The following is a 22702-nucleotide window of genomic DNA, read 5'->3' on the forward strand; positions in this document are numbered from 1 at the left end:
CCTTACACATTCATAGTACTTAATCTTCCACTTTTCCTTTGTAAGGTTTGATTAAAGTTCATAAGTGCATTTTTTATTAAATCAATCTAGGATATTGTATTATCATGTCATTACATGTAATGAGATTCTCGGATGACAGCACATGAAAAAAATCATAGAATCTTGTAACTAGGTTGCCATCTACTTTTATGACAATTTTTTGTCACAAATTATTTTAAAATTGGATATGTTGGGTAGTTTAATGGCCCTTATTCCCTCAAGTGCTTAACAATTCTTTAATTTGGTTTGATATCAATGATCAGTTATCAGCTTTTCTGGTAACATTGAATGTAGATTGAATGTTAACTGAATTATCCAGATTTTGACAAAGTTACATCCTGTGGAAGACCATACTGTGAACTTAGCTGTACCTGTTATTGACCATCCAAATGATACTGAATCCAGATGAATCAAATTTGCACTTCATCTTGATAATTTAATTCCAGGTACTAGAGGTAAATGCACAACAAACTTAAGATAAAGCTGTCTCACTTCCTGTGCATTTCTCAAGATATTCTGATGGGAATCTGGACAATTTTAATTATAGAATACAGGTTTCCCCCGCTATCTGAAGGTAGAGCGTTCCTATGAAACGGTTCGTAAGCTGGAATGTCGTAAAGTGAATAAGCAATTACCATTTATTAAGAAGGGGAAATTTTTTGAGTGTTCCCAGACCCAAAAAATAACCCAGTAATTCAAACATTCATGCCAAATAACATGCCTAAAATAACAGTAACATATAGTAAAAGCAGGAATTATATGATAAATACACAGCCTATATAAAGTAGAAATACTTTTCTGCAGCACTGTCTAGTGCAGTGAAAATCTTGCAGAAGCGCTCTCAGCAGAAACACTCTCTCCGGTAACCTTTATGCTATGAAGCTGCCAAATCATACCAAATAACACGGCCTATATAAAGTAGAAATAATTTATGTACAGTGTAGTTTCACTTACCGGAATCGGGAAGACTCCAATAAATTGCAGCTTCGTCACAGTTGAACACTTGTACGAATAACCACCTGATGCAATTGGTAATCACCTCTGATCTGGGCCGACATTAATGTGCCGGGCGGCACCTAATTAACTGACTTGGTTATTTTGGTTTTTTTCTAAAGATGTGCTGGGTGCATCCCGACTACCGCTGCACCCCTGCGTTCTTCGCAGCAATGTACTGTATCGGTCTGCGGCCCGGAGGTTGGGGACCACCACTGCTTAAACTATGAAGCTGCCCTCGCCTCAGAAACCGATCAAACCACCGATGACTACCTTTAAATTCCACTTTCGCAACACTTTCATCACCATTGCCCAGTGCTTTCTGTTTCAGCTTATTAAAAAGACTGACTGATTTCTCCTTAAGTATAAGAAAATTTAACAGAACACCAAGCTTTGTACACCCATCAATCCATTCAAGCAATAGACTACCCATTTTATCCATTATTGGATGCAGACTAAGAGAGACCACTTTGCTACAAGCAGAACCAACAGTAACATCGGCAGCTTTAACAATTCTTTCTCTCTGCGTATAAATAGTGCGAATGGGGGACACAGACAAGTTCAACATGCGGACAATGTCCTAACTTCGTTCACTATGATCAAAACGCTTAATTATGTCTAGTTTTTCACTAAGTGTAACACCCTTACAAGCTGTTTTCGGCATCTTGGATACCTTAGAACTCATCTTGCTAATGGATGCACAAAATAAATCGAGATAAAGCACGTGTTTAAGCATTGGCGGCTAGAATGCAGTTCCGGGGGAGGAGCTCGGCTGTTCGGGCGTGCGCTGCCTTTTTTTCACAAGCTGCCTTTTTTAGCACGTTGCCTTTTTTCGTAACAGTGAAAACACCGGTTAGCGAAAACAGGTAACTAATGTAGGTCTTTCGTACAGCGAGGTGTCGTAAAGCGAATGTTCAGAAAACGGGGGCCACCTGTATTGTACTTTAACTTTAAAGCATGACAAACCTGTAACATAAGCCATTCAATCCTTGTTTTGTGCAGTACTTGGCTAGGCTGAACCAAAGTCTCATACTTCATGTTGTAAGAAATAACATGTACTAGCAGTTAAAGCATGTTTAAATTATTGCTGTGTTTTCATGCGTCATCTGCACTGCTGATAATTTCCAAGGATGTGGATTCCATCTTGGGTGTTACTTATTTCTTCATGCGTTTCCTCTGCTCTAAAACATGCAAATTAATTGGCTCAGTGCAGGAAATAGCAAAAGGAATCAAAGGTGAAATGTGTTGCAGAGAAATGAGATCTGTGTGAGCCAAGTAGCTGGCTCCTGCATTGAGGATGAATAACACAGTCACATCTTTAAATGAATTTTTTTTTGCTAAAAACCTTCTCTCTATACAAGGAAGAAAAAACGGAAGCCCTATAACAACTGTCCTCTCTGAGGGGTATCAGAAGCCCAATCAATCTTTTTCCTTGAGGCTAGATACTGGGCATGACCAGTTAAGGAATTATCCTCAATGTACATTTGCTTTTATTCTCGGTCTTGCTTTAACTACTTCAACTACTTTAACCTCATTGGTTCTCCCAATGTATTGTGATTCTTCAGGGTTTGTAGGAATAAGTTAAATAAAATTCAGATAGTTTTACCAGGCTTGGGTTTTTTCCCTGTTGTAGGACATTATTGTCCATGTCTGAAAGTGACAAAATGACATCCTGAACTACCGCAAAATACATGGGGATGCTCCCACACTGTCTAGCACTTGGTGCCAAACTGAATCATAATGCCATTATTTTCAGGATCATCATGGAGAAGGGTAGGTCTGGTCCTTCGGTTGAAATTCTAAATTGGAGAAAGGCCAATTGTGATGGTGTCAGAAAGGGTCTGAGAAGTATGAATTGAGACAAGTTGCTTTCTGGCAAAAGAGTACTTAGTAAGTGGAAGGACTTCAAAAATGAAATTTTGGGAGTACAGAGTTTTGCATGTTCCTGACACAATAACAGGTTTAGGGAGGCTCTGGTTGAGGAAAAAAAGGCACATGGCTGGTATATGCAGGAGGAAGGAAGTGAGGTAGATACTTGAGTATCGAAGTGCAGGCGGGTTAAAAGAAGGCATGAGTTTCCTTTAGCAGACAAGATGAAGAAGAATCCTAAGGGTTTCTATAGATAGTAAGAGCAACAGGATAGCAAGGGACAAAATTGGTCCTCTGGAAATCAGCGTGGTCATCTATGCATAGAGATGGGAGTGATCTTATAGATGTTTTGCGTCTGTACTCAGGAGATGGAAATGTTCTATAGAAATGACGCAAAGCAGCTGGGAGTTCATGGACTATGTACAAATTACAGAAGATGTGATATTTGTTGTCTTGAGTCAAATTAGGGTGGATGAGCCCCCAGACCCTGACAAAGTGTTCTATGATTGTAACTCTTCCTTGATTAATGGAAATTGCTGTTAAACCAGAAGCACTTTATGGTTGTATGAGATAAATAACATCTTTCAAATAAGTGAAATGAAGCATTGAGAATGAAATTGTGAAATCTTTTTGCTAAGTAAAACAAAGTAAGCAACACAAAATATGCAGCACATTTACTGAATAGCTTCACCATGGAATGAGATAGAGCAGCGGTTTGGTAGTCAGTCATCAGAAGGAGGAAAAGTGAAACCAAAATCAATAACTTTACAGCATACCCACTTTTTTGGGGGGGGGGGGCATGGAGAATTTCAAAAATGCAAAATGTAGAATAATTACATTTTTGTCCATGGCGAATTCAGAAACTTTAAAAAAAAAATTCTTTAGTATTTTGTTGAAACCTTATTTGAGAAGGATGGCTAAATATATCAATAACACTTGAGTTCCTGATGAATGGTTTCAGCCTAAACGTTGACTGTTGACTCTTCCATAGATACTGCCTGGCCTGCTGAGTTCATCTGGCATTTTGTGTGTTGAGTTCCTTTCTGGTTTCAACCTGTCTGTTGCTTTGGACAGAAAAGTAGTAGTGGATTTCTGGAGGATCTAAGATGCTTATACTTTATTGTCACGAAACCATTGATAGTAGAACGTACAATCACCATAGCGATATTTGATTAAATATAACGCTGCAAGGAGGAGGATTATGCACTGATTTTTGAGCTACTGTTTAATTGAAATTTTAACATTATTTCTCAGTGAAACATTACGAAACAGATGATCTGGTCAGTTTATTGTGAGACCTTGCACAGTTTAAATTGGTGTCCATTTCCTATTAGTTGCAGTTACTGCACTTGTATTTCCAAGGCGGAACATAACTTGCGTATCATAGCCTATCTCCAGAAGTTGATGCAAAATGACTATTAATCCCTTAGTGCGATTTGCATTCGGTCAGATCTGGTGACATTGTTTTGTAAAATTTTAGGTATTTTGCTCAGTTATACATAAAAGCAACACATGTCTGTGTTGGCCATCAAATACATCTAATCCTATTTACCACATTTGGTCCATCACCTTTTCTGACTTTATTACACATACTGCCTTAGATACTAAAACATTGAGGGTACCTGCAGCCACCACTCGGGCTCTGAAAGATGTTCCAGATTATAACCACTGTCTGGGTGAAAAGGGTCTTCCTCAGCCTCTGAATTTCTGTGACCCAATGCAATGTCTTGTAGTTTTTTAATAGTATTACGATAGTATACTATATATCATATCTATAGCCGTAATCTATTTGTATAGCTTTATCAGGTCACTCCTAAGTGCTTTTTGAAAAATTCGTGACAAGTAATTGGGTATTGTTTGCAATTTGAACATGTACAATGTTTTTTTTCTTGAACTGATTTTAAGTCTTAGTGGCTTCCTTTCTTGAGCAGTTTATATCAGAACCAGTTTTAATTCCTGTTATTTTGGGGACAGGTGCTTATTATAACTAAATTTTATTTTGGCAGAGATCCCAGACACAGTCCCCTCCTCCACCAAAGCCGCCATCACCCAACTTTGAACTAGGATTGTCCAACTTTCCTCCTTTGCCTGGTGCTGCAGGCAATCTGAAGACTGAAGAAGTTCTTGAGAACAGACTATCCAATGTCAAAGTAATTCCAAAAGAGAAGACACAGATAGTACAGGTATTGTGGTAGTTCTGTTTCTCTGGAGCATTTGTATTGAGGTGGATTGTAAATGTTTAAAAGCAAGAACAAGTTCAAAGAAGTCAGTTTTTCAAGTTTTGTAGAGCAGTTAAGTAATGGTAACTAATAAACACAGCAATAACAAATGTTATAATGACATTTGACTCTGTTTGAGGAGTTGAAATTACAGGTTATTGAATGTTCCAGAATTGGAAAAAGGAAAAGTGGGTTGGCAATTTTAGTCCGGGAAGGCATCCATGTGGTGATGAGTAATGAGATGTGTGCAGGGCATTGACCTGGATTTGGTTGGAGGAAATGAATAACTTGGGAAAGATGAATGAGTATGGTCTGTAGCACTCAAGTCTTGCTGGAGGACAAAGCATAAATTGGGAAATATCAAAGGCAGGAATTCTTATTAATCAAGGCTGATGTTAGTCTGTGTGTACATTTGACTAATCATAAAATTCTTAAAGCCATACATTGTGGAAGTTCCCTGGGACAAGGCTATTTTAGTTTTTCATGTAATAAGTGGAATTTACAAGAACCCTTACAATAAGGATGCTATAGGGAATAGTGATCACAGATTGGTAAAATTCTGAAAGTAGCATGAGGATGAATATATCTGGTCTGAAACCAGTGTTCTGAGACATCATAAAGGTATGAAGGAAGCATTAAGTTTAAAATGGCTGGGGAAAATGGCCCAAAGCAAAGGTCAATTAACAAACAGCGGCTGGCAGCAATGTCCCAATGCTCAGCTGAAATTTAACCCAATCAGAAAGAGGGACTCGATGATTTAGAAACTTTTCAGGAACAAGCTGTAAGGGATTTCAAAACCTGAAGGTAGAAAATTGAAACAGGAGGAAATCTGCAGATGCTGGAATTTTAAGCAACACACATAAAAGACTCAGGTTGGAGGAACAACACCTTATATTCCGTCTGGGTAGCCTCCAACCTGATGGCATGAACATTGACTTTTCAAACTTCCGCTAATGCCCCACCTCCCCCTTGTACCCCATCCGTTATTTATTTATACACACATCCTTTTTCTCCCTCTGTCCCTCTCACTATACCCCTTGCCCATCCTCTTGGCTCTCCCTTCTTCCCTAGGCCTCCTGTCCCATGATCCCCTCATATCGCTTTTGCCAATCCACTGTCCAGCTCTTGGTTGCATCCCTCCCCCTCCTGTCTTCTCCTATCATTTTGGATCTCCCCCTCCCCCTCCCACTTTCAAATCTCTTACTAGCTCTTCTTTCAGTTAGTCCTGACGAAGGGTCTCGGCCGGAAACATTGACTGTACCTCTTCCTATAGATGCTGCCTGGCCTGCTGCGTTCACCAGCAACTTTGATGTGTGTTGGTAGAAAATTGAGTCTGGACTGGCAATTAATAGTGGGTGGGGGGGGGGAGCAAGAGTTTCTGTGAGTGTCTAGAAAAATGAAGAGGGGAGTGAAAGTAAATGTCACTCCCAAAGAGTGACACTAGGGAGTTAAGAGCAGGAAACGAAGAAGTGGTGGATAATTTAAGCCAATAGTTTGCACTAGTATTCATGTTGGAAGACATGACAAAAGTGGATCAGTTTGAAATGGGTGAGAATAATTTAAAGGTGAAAAACTAATGGATATAAAGGTAGACATGTTGCTAGTGCCCAATGGTTTGCAAACTAGTGCCTCTAAGTGGCTGTAGACATGGTAGAACAATTAATTGAAGTTCTGCGAGTAGTTTTCTTTCTTTATAAAAGGAAAACAGAAAGATCATCACTTAAGTTCATATTCCAGTCTAAATTTAGTTTTAAGAATTTGCACCATTGTTGATGCATCTTTGCTTCATTAGCTATACAGCATGGAAACAGACCCTTCATCCTTAATCGGCTGTGCTGACCAAGTTGCCTACCTGAATTGGTCTTAATTGTCTATCTTTAGCTCGTGTTCCTCTAAACTTCTTCCTGTACATGTACTTGTCTAAATGTGTTTTTTTTTAAACTGCAATTGTCCGTATTTGAACAGGTTGGCCCCTTGGGTCCCCTTTTTAAAATTTTCCCCTCTCACCTTGCAGCCAGTTGAATATGCTCTTATGTTGAGAAGACAGACCATTTAGTTTGTTTGTACCCATCATGAATCTCCGTACCTCTATAGTCACTACACTGCCTCTTGCACTTCAGGGAGAAAAGCCGCAGTCTATCTAGTACCCCCTCAAAATCAACCCATCCAGTTCTGGTAACATCTTTCAATCTTTACTGGACTCTTTTCAGCTTACTGACATCTGTTCTGTAGATAGTGACCAGAATTGTGCACAATAATCCAAGGGTGATCTTGCCAACATCTTTGTACAGTTGTAACAGGACGTCCTAACTTTTGTACTCAGTGCCCTGATCGATGAAGGCAGTGATTCCAGATGCCTTAATTGCCTTCTATCTTTGTCGTCACTTTCAGGAAATTATGTGCGTTTACTGTAGGTCTGTCTGTTCTACCACTCATTCCAGGACCCTGTATTTTACTGTGAGAATCCTGCTGTAATTTTACTTCAAATGCAACTCTTCACTTATCAGTTAAATTTCTTCTGCCATTAGTTCGTCCAATTTCCCAGTTTGTTTTTGAGATTTTTAATTTTAGATGACTTTTACTCTTCAGTATTAATATTTTGGTCTCACACACTAACTTGTTAACCACACAAATTACATTCTTATCCAAATCATTAATATAGATAATGAGCAATAATGGACCCAGCACTAATCCTTGTTGCACAATGCTGGTCACAGGCCTCCAGTCTGGGGGAAAAACAGCTTTCCACGATAAACCTTTAACTCTAACCACCAAGCCAATAATGTATACGATTAGCTAGGTCATCCTAGATGCCATGTGATCTCCCCTTCCAGACCAGCTTCTATGTCAAAGGCATTGCTGCAGTCCATTTAAATAATGTCTACTGTCCTGCCTTAATCAATCTCCCTTGGTAAGGGTCACCGTTACAGAAAAAAACATCTGAAGCCATGCTGTTCAGGCCCTGACTTTCCAAATTTAGGTGGATCCTGTCTTTGCGTTAACTTTCCCATCACTGCTGTAAGGCTGACTGGCGTGTAACTGTCTGACTTGTCCTTGCAGCCCTTCTTGAATAACATTAGCCTCCGTCCAGTTTTCTAATGATGATCATCAGATATCATTGGTAATAGTGATACAAGTATCTTTTCCAGAGCCCCAGCAATGTCCCAGGATACCTTCGGTCAGTCCCCAGGAATTTATCCACCTTTGTGCATTAAGACCATAAACACCTCTTATAAGGTGAAGGTGTCCTAAGACATTGCTGTTCTCTTCCTTAAATTCCCCAGCTTCTCTAACTGTTATGGTAAATACAGACAACTATTCATTTAAGGCCTCGCCTGTCTCCCATGGTTCTCCATATAGATGGCCATATTGATCCTTATGAACCCTGTGGTCCCTAGTTACCCTTCTTACCCTCAATATACTTATCTCTTGGTTTTCCCCTTGATCTCTGGCAAATTAGTTATCTGGCATCCTCCTTTGCCCTTCATCCTGAAGTGTACTCCTGCATGTTTTGTACTTGAGGTATTCATTGGATCACAGTTGCTTACACCTGACATTTGCCTCCTTTTTCCTGACCAGGGCCCCAGTATTCCTTGTGAATCTGTGTTCCCTAATCCTGTCAGCTTTGCCATTCATTCTGACAGAAACATAAACTTAACTTCCCCCATGTCACTTTTAAAAAGCAAGCATTCCTTAAAAAGCAAGCTTCTCCCATCAGCTTTTGCAAGTTCCTGTCTAATGCTATGAAAATTATCCTTGCCCCAATAAATCCACCACACAGACAATTTTATATATCCATTCTAAAACTAAGAGTTAGTCATTGGGCCTAAAGTGCTCTTCCACTGACAAATCAATTGCCTAGCTTCATTTCCCAATGGGAGCTTGAGTGTTATTCTGCCTCTAGTAGGGCCGCCAACACATTGTTCAAACTTCCCTGGCTGCATTCTGGGTGCTAAGGCGAATGCTATGGTTGCAGGCCACAGCTACAGCACTGAAATGAGTAAACCTCACAGACTTGTGAGCTGAACAATTCTCTATACCCTTGGCCTTGATGCCTTGATCAAATTGATCATTATAAATTTAAAAAAAAGGTAAACAAAAACATGGAACATGAACTGCAGTGTCCCCAAAATTTAAGTCCACAGCTGCAGGGCAACTCCTACTCCCAAACCTAGCAGTGTGGGATCCAAGACTTCTGCAACAGTAATAGAGAGAAAAGAGACCGGTCAGATGCAGGTGGTGTTTGCTGAATGCTTATGTCTTTTCTGCTGTTATCCTTGACAATTTTAATTTCTATGTTTTAATGGGCATCAAGTAATTGAGCAGAACACAGGTTTATCTTCTGCCGTCAGGCTGTAATGCAGTGTCAACCCCCAGCAATGGCCACCTCAGCTGTGCTTGCACTCAGTGTAGTTCACAGAATTCCCCAGGAGACTGCAAAAGGGCCAGGTTGTTTAGTCCATTCAGTTACATGTTGCAGACATGTAACATGTAATAGATGTTAAAAGAGAATCTGCCATGGTGGAGCAGACTTGATGGGCCAGATGGCTTAATTCTACTCCTACGTCTTGTGGACTGCAGTGATCACAGTTAAGAAAAAGTATATCCATTAGAGTATCTCGTAGTTTTGTGAGCTGTCTGCAAAACGTCGCTGTGGGTAGTTGGTGCCATTTTGTCCCATGTGCAATGGGATAAAGGAACAGAGGCTTATTGCAAGTTATAGTGCAGTTCTGTTGTCTCAAAAGTTGTGTGCCTGTCACTGCCAGCATTGAATGCAGGAAAACCACATTTTGCAGTCAGTTTTTTTCCCACATTTTATTCCAGTCTGAGAATAAATGTTACTGCATTATTTAAACACATTGAGAAAGTTTTAAAGATGGTCACTATCAAAAATACTGAGCTGGATTGCAGCAGCTAATTTTGAAAGTGGTGAGATGACAAATCAAGGGAAACAAACCAGTGGATTTCAAAAGGCATTGTAGCTAAGTAAGTACCTGTCATTAGGTAATCAGAGCAAGGGGAAGGTTTGTATTGCAGAAAACAGTGTTGTATGGGGCACATTTAGGATACAACGAGAAGATGGGGCAAGAATGGGAAGTAAAATAGCAGCTTTTTGGAAACATTTCTGCAGGGAACTGAAAGCTTTAAGAATATTAAGAGAAGCTGCACTATCGAAGTCCATGAGATACTAAAATAAGTTGCTGTCTGCTTTTTTGCAGTTGAGGGAAATAAAGGAAGTGCTCTTGAGGTCTGCCTAATATTTATTCCTCAAACAACATTACTTGAAACAATGGGCTTGTGCTTGTTCATATTTCAAAAATAATTGTGCTCAGTATTTTAGTTGCCAGCAGAAAGATGAGTTGTACAGTTGCTTGACTGTTGGTTAACTACAGGAAGTAGTTGTCTTGCTACTTCCTGCAATAGCCATTTTGTGCCTAACTAAAATTTTCTTTCTTTCTTTTTAAAGAGTATAAATGTTGATGCAAGTACCAACACTATTCCTTCGGGAATACCAAGGGAGACGTTACCATCCATATCTCCAGCTGCACCGCCAGTGAGTTCAAAGGCCTCCCCTTCACCACCTCATTCTCCAGAAATTCAGTAAGTTGTTTAATTCCTCTGAAGTAGTACAGATTAATTTAGAAGCAAATATTGTTCATATACCTTTGTGGACTTGGTTAAATACGCTTGAGCATAATCAAATAGGGCTACAATAATAGAAATTATTGGAAATGTGTCGGTATCTCTTGTAGAATTTGATACATATGCGAAACAAATTGCTTGGGCATCATAACATTGAATGCTGTATATTAGTAACCTACATAGTTCTTCCTTCTGAAAGATGCTACTTGATATCTTTGCTCACAGTATGACCTAATGTGCTAGCTACTTGAATTTTTCTGTGGACCATTAATTCTCAAACTTGTACTGTCACCCAGAGTCTGTACAGAATGAGGTTAATGCTTTAAAAAAAAAAGTCCAAAAATACCTGTACATTTCCATTTTATTCAGGTGTTTGGAAAATTCTGTAATATGTAAGCTGTGTATTAGACTTGGTGTTGAAAGAGGGGAATTAGTTAATCAAATATGCATCATGTTTTTATGGATTTTCCTAATGATTCATTCCCTTGGTATCTACTCCATCATAAAGTTGAGAATTCAACTTTGTTTTTTCAGCTGGGGAAAACAGTTGTGGATAACATGCCTTGTTAATGTGTGGATATCAGAGTCATCTGCTTAGATAATGCTTTTAATTCTTCACGATACTAAGCAGTTCTGCTTAGTTGTGTTTCCATTCTTTTTGTATCTAGCCACCATTCCATCATTCTTTTGTTTTGCATTTAATTGTAAAATCCCTCTTAACTATGACTGGAGGCAGGTAGCTGAGAGTTAAGTCGCACTCCAGAGAACAGCATAACAATTTCAGCTGCCTTTCAGTGGAAGCACTGAGGGAATAATACGCTGCTGGATGTACTTTATGCCTTTTAGATGAGACAAGTGAAGACTGTCTCTCACCCACCTGGATGTAAGATCCCTGGTTCTGAAGAAAAGCAGAGTTATCCCCTGTTGGCCTGTCTAATATTTATTCTTTGATAAACTGCTGTAGTGGGGGACACAGAAGAACATCTGCTCTTTACTTTATGACTTTCCTACACTTCAAAAATGCAGAAATGAATTTCAAATGCTATAAAACACATACGATCATGGAAGGTGAGGTGATGTACGATTGGTTGCTCACAAGTTTGTAGAACAATATATGAAGTTTAAATTTTTCATTGAGCAGATGATATTTTTCAAATTAGCCAGCTTATTTGAATCAGAATCAGGTTTATTATCACGGGCATGTGTTGTGAAATTTGTTTACTTAGCAGCAGTAGTTCAATGCAATACATAATATAGAAGGAAAAAAACAAAATAAGCAAATCAATTACAGTATATGTATATTGAATAGATTAAAAATCTTGCAAAGAATGGAAATAATATATATTAAAACAGCAAGGTAGTGTCCACGGGTTCAATGTCCATTTAGGAATCAGATGGCAGAGGCGAAGTATTTTTATATAAATGAAAGCTCCTGCTTGATATTTCTCTCTTCCTTATCAACTTCCCTGCACTTTGATCCCTGAACATTCCCTTCCTAACAAGAACTTTTGTCATTTGTATGCATCATTTTTGTTATTGGTTTAATAGTTCCTAGTCTTCTGGCATTGTTTTTATCCCAATTATAGTGGCTTAGTTGCAACTGAGCATGAAATAACTGCTTAAGTATCTGCCATTGTCCAGATACTGATCTATCGTTAACCTATTTTCCCAGTTCACTGGAGTTAATCTTCATAACTTTATTGTTACCTTGATTTAAATTCAGGCCACTAATAATGGACCAGAGATATTCTTCCTTGTATAGTATCTGGAATTTTAGAATGTTGTGATCACTACACCCTACAAGACCCAGAACAAGACCTAATAACAATTCTGTAAAATATTCCTTGCAGGTCCTGTAATATCATAAATTTACCTACCACACCACCCTTGCCAGTTTTATTAGCCAGGTTAAAATCACCCATCATAAATTGCAATTCCCTTCAAACATGCCATTGCTCCATTTAAACTTTGTCCATTTGTAAGCTTGTAGATCACCTGCCCAAATCCCTAACTATGTTGTGGTCTCCAGTTCCAGATTTTGGCTACAGCACTGTTTCCTTCCCTCCTAAATGTTTGGAATATAATGGTGCAGAGCAGCCTTTAGAGTTGATCAGAGTTGCCACTGGCTCACAGACCCTGCAGTGAAAAACACTGGCATATCAGGCAGGAACATAGTGTAGTGTTTCAACTGCATTTCAGTAGTTCAAGCAGTACTGTGCTGGAGATTAGATTACTTCTTGTTAATCATTGAGTGGACTTTAATCTAAAATTTTGCGCAAACACAGTTGCATTACTCATGGCTATCTTTAGTAGCTTGATTAGTGTCTTGCACACCTCATGCATCATGCTTTATTGAATCAAGGAATGGTTTTGTGTTTTGCATTCTGCAGTGGTCAGATATTGGCCTGCATGAGCTGCAGTAGTTTTGATAGGGAAAGCATTTGTGGTTATTACTGAAACTAAAGTGTGTTATTTATTTTTTGTAGTGAAATGAAGAATCAAGAAACCAAGCAGAGAGAGACACAGACTCCATTAGAAAGACTGACCACATCTCTTTCCACTGCAAGCAAATCAGTACAAGTCAATGGCGCAGCCACGGTGAGTGTCCCAGAGAAAGGAAATCAATATTTTGCATCATTGTACATTCTAGAATGAAAACATTTTTAAAAATCTGCAATTTATTCTGTTCTGAGGTGTTTCCAATATTAGGAATGATTGTACATTGGCAAAATGAAGCATAGCATTCTGATAGTCTTATTGAGACCATAAGATATAGGAGCAGAATTAGGCCATTTGACCCATTGAGTCTGCTCCGCCATTCAATCATGGCTGATCCCTTTCCCCCTCCTTGCCCCATAACCTTTGACACCATGTCCCATCAAGTTCTGCCGTAAGTACAGCCAGCTGCCTGGGAGGAGCTGCTGAATTCACCACCCTCTGGCTAAAGACATTTCTCTGCATCTGTTTTAAATGAACACCCCTCTATCCTGAGGCTGCACCCCCTTGTCCTTGATTCTCTCTTCCCCCCCCCCCCCCACCATAGGAAACATCCTTTCCAAATCTTCTCTGTCTAGGCCTTTCAACATTTGAAAGGTTTCAATAAAATCACTCCCCCCACCCCACCCCATCCTTCTAAATTCCAGCGAGTACAGACCCAAAGCCATCAAACATTCCTCGTATGATAACCCTTTCATTCACGGAATCATCCTTGTGAACTTCCAATACCAGTACATCCTTTCTTAGATGAATCCAAAACTGTTCACAATACTCAAGGTGAGGCCTCACCAGTGCCTTATAAAGCCTCAGCGTAACATCCCTGCTTTAGTGTACTACACCTCTCGAAATGAATGCTAACATGGCATTTGCCTTCCTCACCACCAGCTCCACCTGCAAGATAACCTTCGGGGTGTTTTGCACAAGGACTCTCAAGTTCCTTTGCATCTTAGATTTTTGGATTTTCTCCCCATTTAGAAAGTAGACCGCACATTTATTTCTACTATCGAAGTGCATGACCATGCATTTTCCAACATCGTATTTCATTTGCCACTTTCTTGTCCATTCTCATAATCTAAGTCCTTCTGCAGCCTTCCTGTTTCCTCAACACTATCTGCCTCTCCACCAATCTTTGTATTATCTGAAAACTTGGCAACAAAGCGATCTATTCCATCATCTAAATCATTGATATACAGCATAAAAAGAAGCAGTCCTGACACGGACCCCTGTGGTCATGCAGTCAATGGACTGCGTGCATTATACAGTCCTGACTCCAGCATAAACATGGCAATGCAAAATGTAATCAGGAATTGCCCCACGTTTCCTTTATGGTTTTGACAGCATTTTGCTTTAAGACTTGAAAACCTGGCGTTATAAACAATATTATGGAGGTTTAAGTTTAACTTGATATTTTGGAAATTTTAAAGTTAAAGCAATCTTTCAGAGAGTGCTATCTTCCTGATTAAACACAAACAGCTCTTCAGCCCACTTGTCTATGTCTGTATGCACATTTAATTTTGTAAGTCACCCATATATTTTCAAAACAAAAGAACATCAAGGTAAAGTTCAAAGTACATACATCACCATATAGAACCCTGAGATTTATTTTCTTGTGGGCATACCAAATCTGCATTAGAATCAGTGAAATATCACACCAGCTTGGGTCTTCAACCGGCGTGCGAAAGACATTAAGCTGTGCAAATACAAAAATAAATAAATAGCAATAAATATTGAGAACATGAGATGGGAGTCCTTGAAACTGAGCCATAGGTTGTGGGAGCATTTACATGTTGGGGCAAGTGAAGTTATCCCCTTTGGCTTAAGAGCTTGATTGTTGAGAGGTAATAACTGTTCCTGAACCGGAGAGAATCCTGAGACTCCTGTACCACCTTCCTGATGGCAGCAGCGAGAAGAGCATCTCCTGGGTGGTGGTGTCCCTGATGATCTGCATGTAGATCTGCTTAATGGTGGGAAGGTGAAAGGGGCCAGCGGTAGCAGAGCATAATGTTACAGTTAGAGGAAGTGCAGTGCAGGTGGGCAATAGGGTGCCAGAGACATGAAGTAGATTGAGGTCAAGAATTCATCTTTGGCATAGAGGAAAGATCCGTTCAAGAGTCATATAACAGTGGGGTAGAAGTTGTCCTTGGTGCTGTGTTTTCAAGCTTTTGTATCTTTCCAATGGGGGGGGGGAGGAGAGAATGTCAGAGGTGGGAGGAACCTTTGAATACACTGGCTGCTTTTCTGAGGCAGTGAGAGGTACGTAAGAGACCATGGAGGGGAGTCTTGTTTTCATGATGGATTGTCGACAGCTCTCAAAAGAAAATTCAGGAATTAAATTTTAGAACAGTGCAAGTGTAGTTCTTCCATCTTTGCAGAAGTGCCATCAATGAGGAAATGGCAACATAAGCACTAAAACTTATAAAGCTTGTACTATATTTTGAGATGAATTGTATAGATGGCACCCCTGCTGGTGAGCTAACTTTCTCTCGGATTTGTACTTCAAATGCCTGCAGTGAATACGGAAGGCACATATATTGTGAAATAGACTGTTAAACCTATTGTAAACAATATGAACCTTCATGGTCTACTTGTGTTTAGTGAAGTCTTGCAATGGCCATATATTAGAGCTTTGTACATGCTTTAATTACATCTAAGGCTCACTTCTGTGACTGTTGTAATGTTCTTCAATAGTAGGTATTTCCACCAACTTTCAAGCTGTGAACTGGTGTGAATCTTCCTTCCATCATCTTTCTGCACAAAATAGTGCTGGAAATGGTCATTAGGTCAGGCCACATCTGTGCAAAAAGAAATGGTTAATGTTTCGGGTTGGGGCAGAGAAAACAAACTTGTTAATCTGCTGGAGCGAGGTGAGGGAGTATCTTGGGCAGTACTGGAGTAAACAGTGTGGATAAGCTATACATGAGATCATCTGATCAATGAGTGGATGGGAGCAGTTGAAGCTTGAAAATTCAGACAAAATTTAGGCGTTTGAAATACAGAGGAGGATGATTGTAGGCTGGGAATGTATTCCATTTCTGTAAGGGTGCGGGCAGAAAGAGAACAGGCTGAACTATTAACATGGATGATTGATACAGACAGAAATCAAGTTACTTCAAGTTGTGGAAACTAGTTTTTAATTGCTGCACGATGCCCAGGCAAGTGATGTGGTGGTGGTGTTGTTCCTCCAGCTTGCATTGGGCTTTGTTACAGCAGTACATCCCACCCTGACCCATCTCTGACCTACTGGGTCAGAGTGGGATGTGAACTCAAGTAATGGGAGCAGGAAGCTTGCGGTCAATTCAGGCAACACAAATTCATCTACTTCACCTGAATTACCTGCATATTTTCGATATGGCACTGGATCAATGGAAGGCAAGCCTGTTTTGGAATCCCATATAAAAGTATCATTCACTTCTTAAGAGGTACCATGAATGAATTATATTTGAAATTTACAAATTTAAAGAATGATTTGGGAAAGTCTTAAAATTTCTTTTTCAAATTGATTTGTACTCAGATTCTTTTCCTTGGAGGTACAGTCAACTGCACTCGGGCATCTAGGGCTAAGCAAATTTGACATTGCCAATGAAACGTGCTGACAGTTTGAAATTACCTCTTTTGGCGCACATGGATATGACTGGGACCTTATGGTCGTGATTGATCATGTCACAGGGATTAGTGGTCACTTTTTTATGAGCAGAAAATTGAAGTGCAATTTGGCTTGTTATTCCTCTGTTAGAGAGATTTAAATTGTTGCATCTTGGCCCATAATGTCGACTGTACTATTTTCCATAGATGCTGCTTGGCCTGCTGAGGTCCTCCAGCATTTTGTCTAAATTGAGCATTTTACGAAACTGCGCAATTTAGATTCAGACATGCTGTTTTAAGTAGAATATTCTGAACTAGTAGTGGGCAGGTATCATGGAGATGGTTAAAGCTTAGTTTCTGGGGGGTGAGGGGGAGCGCGGAGCATAAGTGACACGAAGAAGAAAGCCCTTAACTCCAAATGGTCATCGGGACGCCATCATGGCAGTGTTTTTTTTCAGCAGGCTTTCTTATTTTTACGAGGCCGAGTTGCTAGCTTGGCGCTCAACCCAGCACAGATGGAAAGCGTGCAAGGGAGCCGGCTGGATTTGTACTCAGGAGCTTTCACTCCGAAGTCCAGCGCTGATACCACTACGCCACCAGCCGGCGACATACCTACATTTTAAGTTGAAACACTCGTTCTTGTGCACAAATGCAAGGAATGCTGTAGCAATAAATAGGAAATAATATCTTCAAATTTCAGCATGGTGGGTGTTTCATTTCTGGCAATTATAATTGTAAATTAAAAACCATCTTTTGGATGAAATCCCTTAAATTAAGGCCCCATTTGATTATTCAATATAAAAAATCCCATGATATTCAACACAAAACAGCCATAGAGTTCTCCTGGTGTCTTGATTAAATTTTCTTCATAAACATGAATTTTTAATATTTCTGTGATCTAACTAGTGTAAAATTAAGCATGACAGTAGTTTTTGCAGATCAAATCAGCTCTAATTTACTCTGAAATTGAAATGAGAAGATGTCGTGAATCACTGCAAGTTCTTGGCGTGAGTTTTAAGTTGTTCAAAACATGGCACCGTGGTAGCATAATGGTTAGCGTGACACTATTAAAGCAGTTCCAGAGTTCAATTTGAGTGCCATTCTATAGGGAGTCCTTGGGCTGCGTGGATTTTCCCTGGGTGCTCCAGTTTCCTTCGACAGTCCAACGACCTTCCGGATATGTTAATTGGTAAAGTGTCCTGTGATATTAGGTTAGGGTTAGTTGAGTTTGTCAGGAGTTGCTGGGGAAGAGCCAGAAGGGCCCACTCCATGGTTTATTACTAAATAAATATCAATAAATGTTTGTTTTCCCTGTGAGAAATTACCACCATAAATAATGCAAACTCTTGAGATAACTGATTTCTTTGTAATTTAACAGGAACTTCGAAAGCCTAGTTACGCAGAGATATGCCAGAGAAGTGCTAAAGAATCTTTAACACTACAACCACAGAAGGAGCAGAAACCCAACACTGCAGTCAGCAACAAAGATGACAAAAAAGCTCCAGAGGAACCAGTTGATAAAGAGTCTAAACACAAAGACCTACCTGTTGGAAAAACAAACCCAGGAAAGCCCAGAGAGCAGCGAAGACAATCGGGTCGAAGAACACCCCCTCAGGGCATCAACAAGCGTACAAATAAAGAGCAGCATACTCCCCCAAAATCACCCAACTGAAGGTGCAGAAATTGTGGCATTGGTTAAAGGGGCTGGTCTGTTCAAGTGTAATTCCCCCTCCCCTCCCCAAGTCCCCCAATCAGAGCACAGAGGTTGTTGAAATAATGGGGTTGCTGGAAAAGTGGTTGAAGGCAACAAAAGCACTTTTTTATTGGGAGTGAGAGTGTAATACTACTTGCCTTAGGGTGCCACTTTTCAACATTCGGTGAAACATTGTGTAATGTCTACTGTAATTTAATCTCTTGCTCAATAATAGATTGGGAAAAGAATTTTTTTAACTAATTGAAGGCAGGGGGAGTGAATGGAACCATGATCAGCAAACTGGCTTGAACATTATGCTGCGGGCCAGAACGTGGTCTTTTATGTTATGTGTGGTTTGTTTTCTGTAATTATACAGGGATAAAATATGGGGAGCAGTAGACGTTGGGTCTGCTTTCATGGTGTTAAGCAGTGTTGCAGGTGGTTTTTCTATTCCACAAATCTATTTAGTGCAGAATGTGATCAGTGTGCGAGTGCTGACATAGAAAAAAATATTTTTTTGTTTCTACATAGAGGCTAGTGGCTTGAAGTACAAAAAAAAATCTCAAACCAGTTAGGCATTTGTGGGAATTAATTGGAGTAATAACCTGGATGGTAGATTTAACAGGGAATAAAAAGCTGTTGAATTTTTCTTTTCTGTTATGGCTGAGTTTCCATTGTTCTTGACGCTTGAGTTTACTTTTGCACTAAGCAGGCAGTTGATCTTTGGACAAGAGTAGGCTACTGTCTAATGTGTAACACATAGTGATTATGAATCACTGCAAAAGACTGGTTTTTGTGTACCTCTGTGCTCTAACATAGGTGATGACATTTGTTTATTTTTAATGCTCTTTTTCCAAGTGCTTTTTTAAAAAAAAAGAAACTGAACTCCCAGTCAATACACTGGCATCTTTCTAATTTGGTACTTGCGGAGTACTTGAAATGGGGTGAGAATTAAAGTTTGGAGTGGAATTCCCCAGAATTTTCATGTTTTTGTCTTGCCAGTTTTTTTTTCTAATAGCGATTCATCTCTGCTGTGTGTAAAAATATTAGATTAGTTGCTGAGTTTTTTAAAGAAGAAAATATAATGTTGAAGGACGAGTGCACTGAGTCTACTGCCTTCTACTAATGTTGCAGGTGATATGTGGATGCTTCTTGTTTTGCTACACAGGAGTATTGGCTTTTTAAATTCCTATGGCTAGTAGTCATAGTAATCCAGACTAACTTAACTGCTTCCAAAGAGAGCAGTACAGCACTAGGCACAAATTTGCTAGTCATAGGAGAAAATGGGTAAGTTATTCCATAAAGGTTATTATTATTTCAACAACTGTGTTCTTTTCATGGTATAAATTAATTTCCATCCAGTGTCAAAATGAGAAACTTGAATTTCATTTTAAACTTGAAAATGACTTTGCCTTAACTTTTGTACGAGACAGATTTAGATGTTGCTATAACTGACCCAGAGGGTTGGAATGGGCAAGATAAGGTTACTCAGTTACATCTACTGTCACTAGTCTTACTGGGTAAATCAGAAGTGTGCAAACTAGCAGTAAATAGCATTTTTTTGTAATATAATTTATGAAAGATCTTAAAAGTTGGGATCCTTTTTTCAGATTGTTAAAAACCCTGTAAATGCAAAGATAGTCAATACTGTATTAAACTTGTGCACTTGGAAGTGTGTGCTTTGCTTGTACAGTTGTAAATAATCAGAACATATAAAAGGTACCTTTAAAAACTGATATAAAATATTGATATTGTTAGCATATCCTCAATGTTGCTCTTGAGCTGGATGTAGCAAAAATTAAGTGTTGTAGTCTGGATTTTTTTTTCCTGGTGTGTTAAACTGATCCTGTGCTCACTGCTAAAGGGGAAGTTGGGGAAAATCAGCAGTAAGGTAAATGGCCTTTTAATTATCTTTCCTTTCATTTTCCTCCACCCATTCCCCAAAAAAACTAATTGAGCAGGTTCTAAAGAATGACCTGGTAATTTTCATCATTATTTTGAATCATTAACATCTCAGGTAACAGTTTAAAAATGCACACGCCAAACAAGCTGAAATAATGTACGGACTTAAATTTTTATATAATCAAGAGGTAGAAAATAATTGAAACGTTTGTGCCATTACGTTTTCTTTTGCTGAGCGTGCTCTTTCCCCTGGGGTCGGTGTGTGCAGCAGTTTGACAATTTGTGTAGGGTTAAAGTCAACTGTGGGTAAATTTGCTTGGCTGCTGAAAGTACGGTGATCAATGGCTGCATCCAGTGAGAACTGCTCAATAACACAACCAATTCATTATCTTGTAGCCAACTGGTACATTTTTATTGTGATGTTCAGCATCCTGCTATAAGTGTGAGTGCACTATCAATTATTTGCTGTTTTTTTTTTAGTAAAGGGCACACAATTACTTGATTTCTGTTACCAGAGCATGGAGTTTGATCATATCTGATTAGACAGTTGTAGTGGGTACTGTTATTTTCATAACAGCAGCTGAAATTGAATTATCTGTCACGGTTATGGAGGCTTGCTGTGTTCACGCACACAGGCGTAAACATGAGCGAGGCAGGATAATCTCATGTGGATAAAGCACTAAAATTTAGTAAATCCACCAACATGAAACAGCTACCTGTTTGTGTTGCACCTCAGTAAAGTTAGATGAAGATATCAAAACCACATGATGTATTGTGAATGCCACAATAGTACTGTTCAATTGATATGTCACTGAGCTGTTAACAATATTTGTTGCAGCCAATCATAATGACCCCTTTTGTCTGTCTGCATGTAGTGCAGTTTATAAATGCAGGAGATGGCCATGATGATGCCTGTTGCTGTATTTACTTCAGCTTGTTGCAATTTTGTGTACTGTAACCAATTACACTAACAGTGGACAATTGAAGGGGAGGTAATGGCAGAACCTGCTTTGGAGGATAAATATTGGAAGCATTGAGGGTTTTTTGTTTTGTCTTAAAATGCTGCAATACAAACTGGAATCAAGCTTACATGTAAACTATTGGTAATTTAATTTTTCTTTGTGTCATACAATGCAAAACTGTCTCATTTGAAAATGTAGCTTCTGAAAATAAATTGAGTTAGCAATTGTAAAATCAATTTCCTGTGTTAGTGTTCTCTGCAATATGAATGGTATTGATCTCTATAATGCAACTATTCTATTTCATGCTATCTTATAATATAAATATGATGTTGTAAAAATGACATGCATTTTTAGTTATTTCTGCTACTTTAGGTTTACATTACATAGAGCAAAATGGACTGTGGTAATTCAGCACCCAAAGAACACTTGAGTTGTGTGCATTAAATGCACACTGAAGTTCTTGAGCTTTAAAATTGACTGCATTAAATAATGGGACTTATGCTGTAGTCAGTAACAAATGGTGATAGAAGGTAAATCTGGACCACTACTTCAAGCAGCCTAGGACAAAGCAAAACTGAAAGCAACTTTTGGACTATTTGTGTAAATTTGTGTTTTAGCTAATTAACATTTGAATCATAAGATTGAAGTTTGAAATAATCATTTCAGCAAATTGAGAGAAGTTATTCTAGAGAAGGTTTATCCATTTGATTATATGGGGAATATGATGGGCAATATATAGCATACTTTTTCCAAATATCAAATTCAAACCGGTTTCTTGAATGCTGTTTTGCTTGACTATATTTCTAACTTGGAAATGAGTTGAATTTTTGTTCAATGGTCCAATTAAATATGGTGTGCTTAGACTGGCACATATGTTGTACTAAATAATTAAATGTTTAATGTATGACTAAAATGGTCTCTTTCATCCTCCACTTAATTATTGAATTTTGTTCCCGAGAATAATTGATAGGTCTGGTTTTATTTATAACTTAATCATGTTCCTTGCAACTTTGTATCATGTTTGAATTGGGGGTTTCTCCTTTTTTGGCTCATTGTTGTGAAAATAAAAATGGATGGGTTTGCCTATATGTTGTGCTTTCCACACTGGGCTCGCTCGTGTTTCTGCTCCCACCCAACTCACTCGGGTTTTAGTCACAGAAGTGTTCGAGAATTTAATAACAGCTCAATCTTGGAATCCTCATGAATGCCCACTTGTCCTTTTAAATTGTGATTTAACTGGCTTGGCTGAATTAAACAGTTAGATTGGTTAATTAAAAGATTGCATAGGAATCATGCAAGCCCTT

At 39.0% G+C, this 22702-nt stretch overlaps 1 protein-coding gene across 2 annotated transcripts in view; it reads left to right on the plus strand.

Moving 5' to 3' along the window:
• larp4b (La ribonucleoprotein 4B) overlaps positions 1-22494 on the plus strand; it is a 105628-nt gene extending 83134 nt beyond the window's left edge. For both annotated transcript variants that reach the window (XM_063044392.1, XM_063044393.1), the window contains 4 exons: positions 4908-5084; positions 10588-10721; positions 13250-13361; positions 18220-22494. In XM_063044392.1, the coding sequence (XP_062900462.1) occupies positions 4908-5084; positions 10588-10721; positions 13250-13361; positions 18220-18513 (717 nt within the window). In that variant the 3' untranslated portion in view covers positions 18514-22494. The remainder of the gene's footprint in view (positions 1-4907; positions 5085-10587; positions 10722-13249; positions 13362-18219) is intronic.
• Positions 22495-22702: the final 208 nt, after the last annotated feature.

Source organism: Mobula hypostoma, chromosome 3 (assembly GCF_963921235.1).
Source record: "Mobula hypostoma chromosome 3, sMobHyp1.1, whole genome shotgun sequence".
In the NCBI taxonomy this organism is placed as follows: Eukaryota; Metazoa; Chordata; class Chondrichthyes; order Myliobatiformes; family Myliobatidae; genus Mobula; species Mobula hypostoma.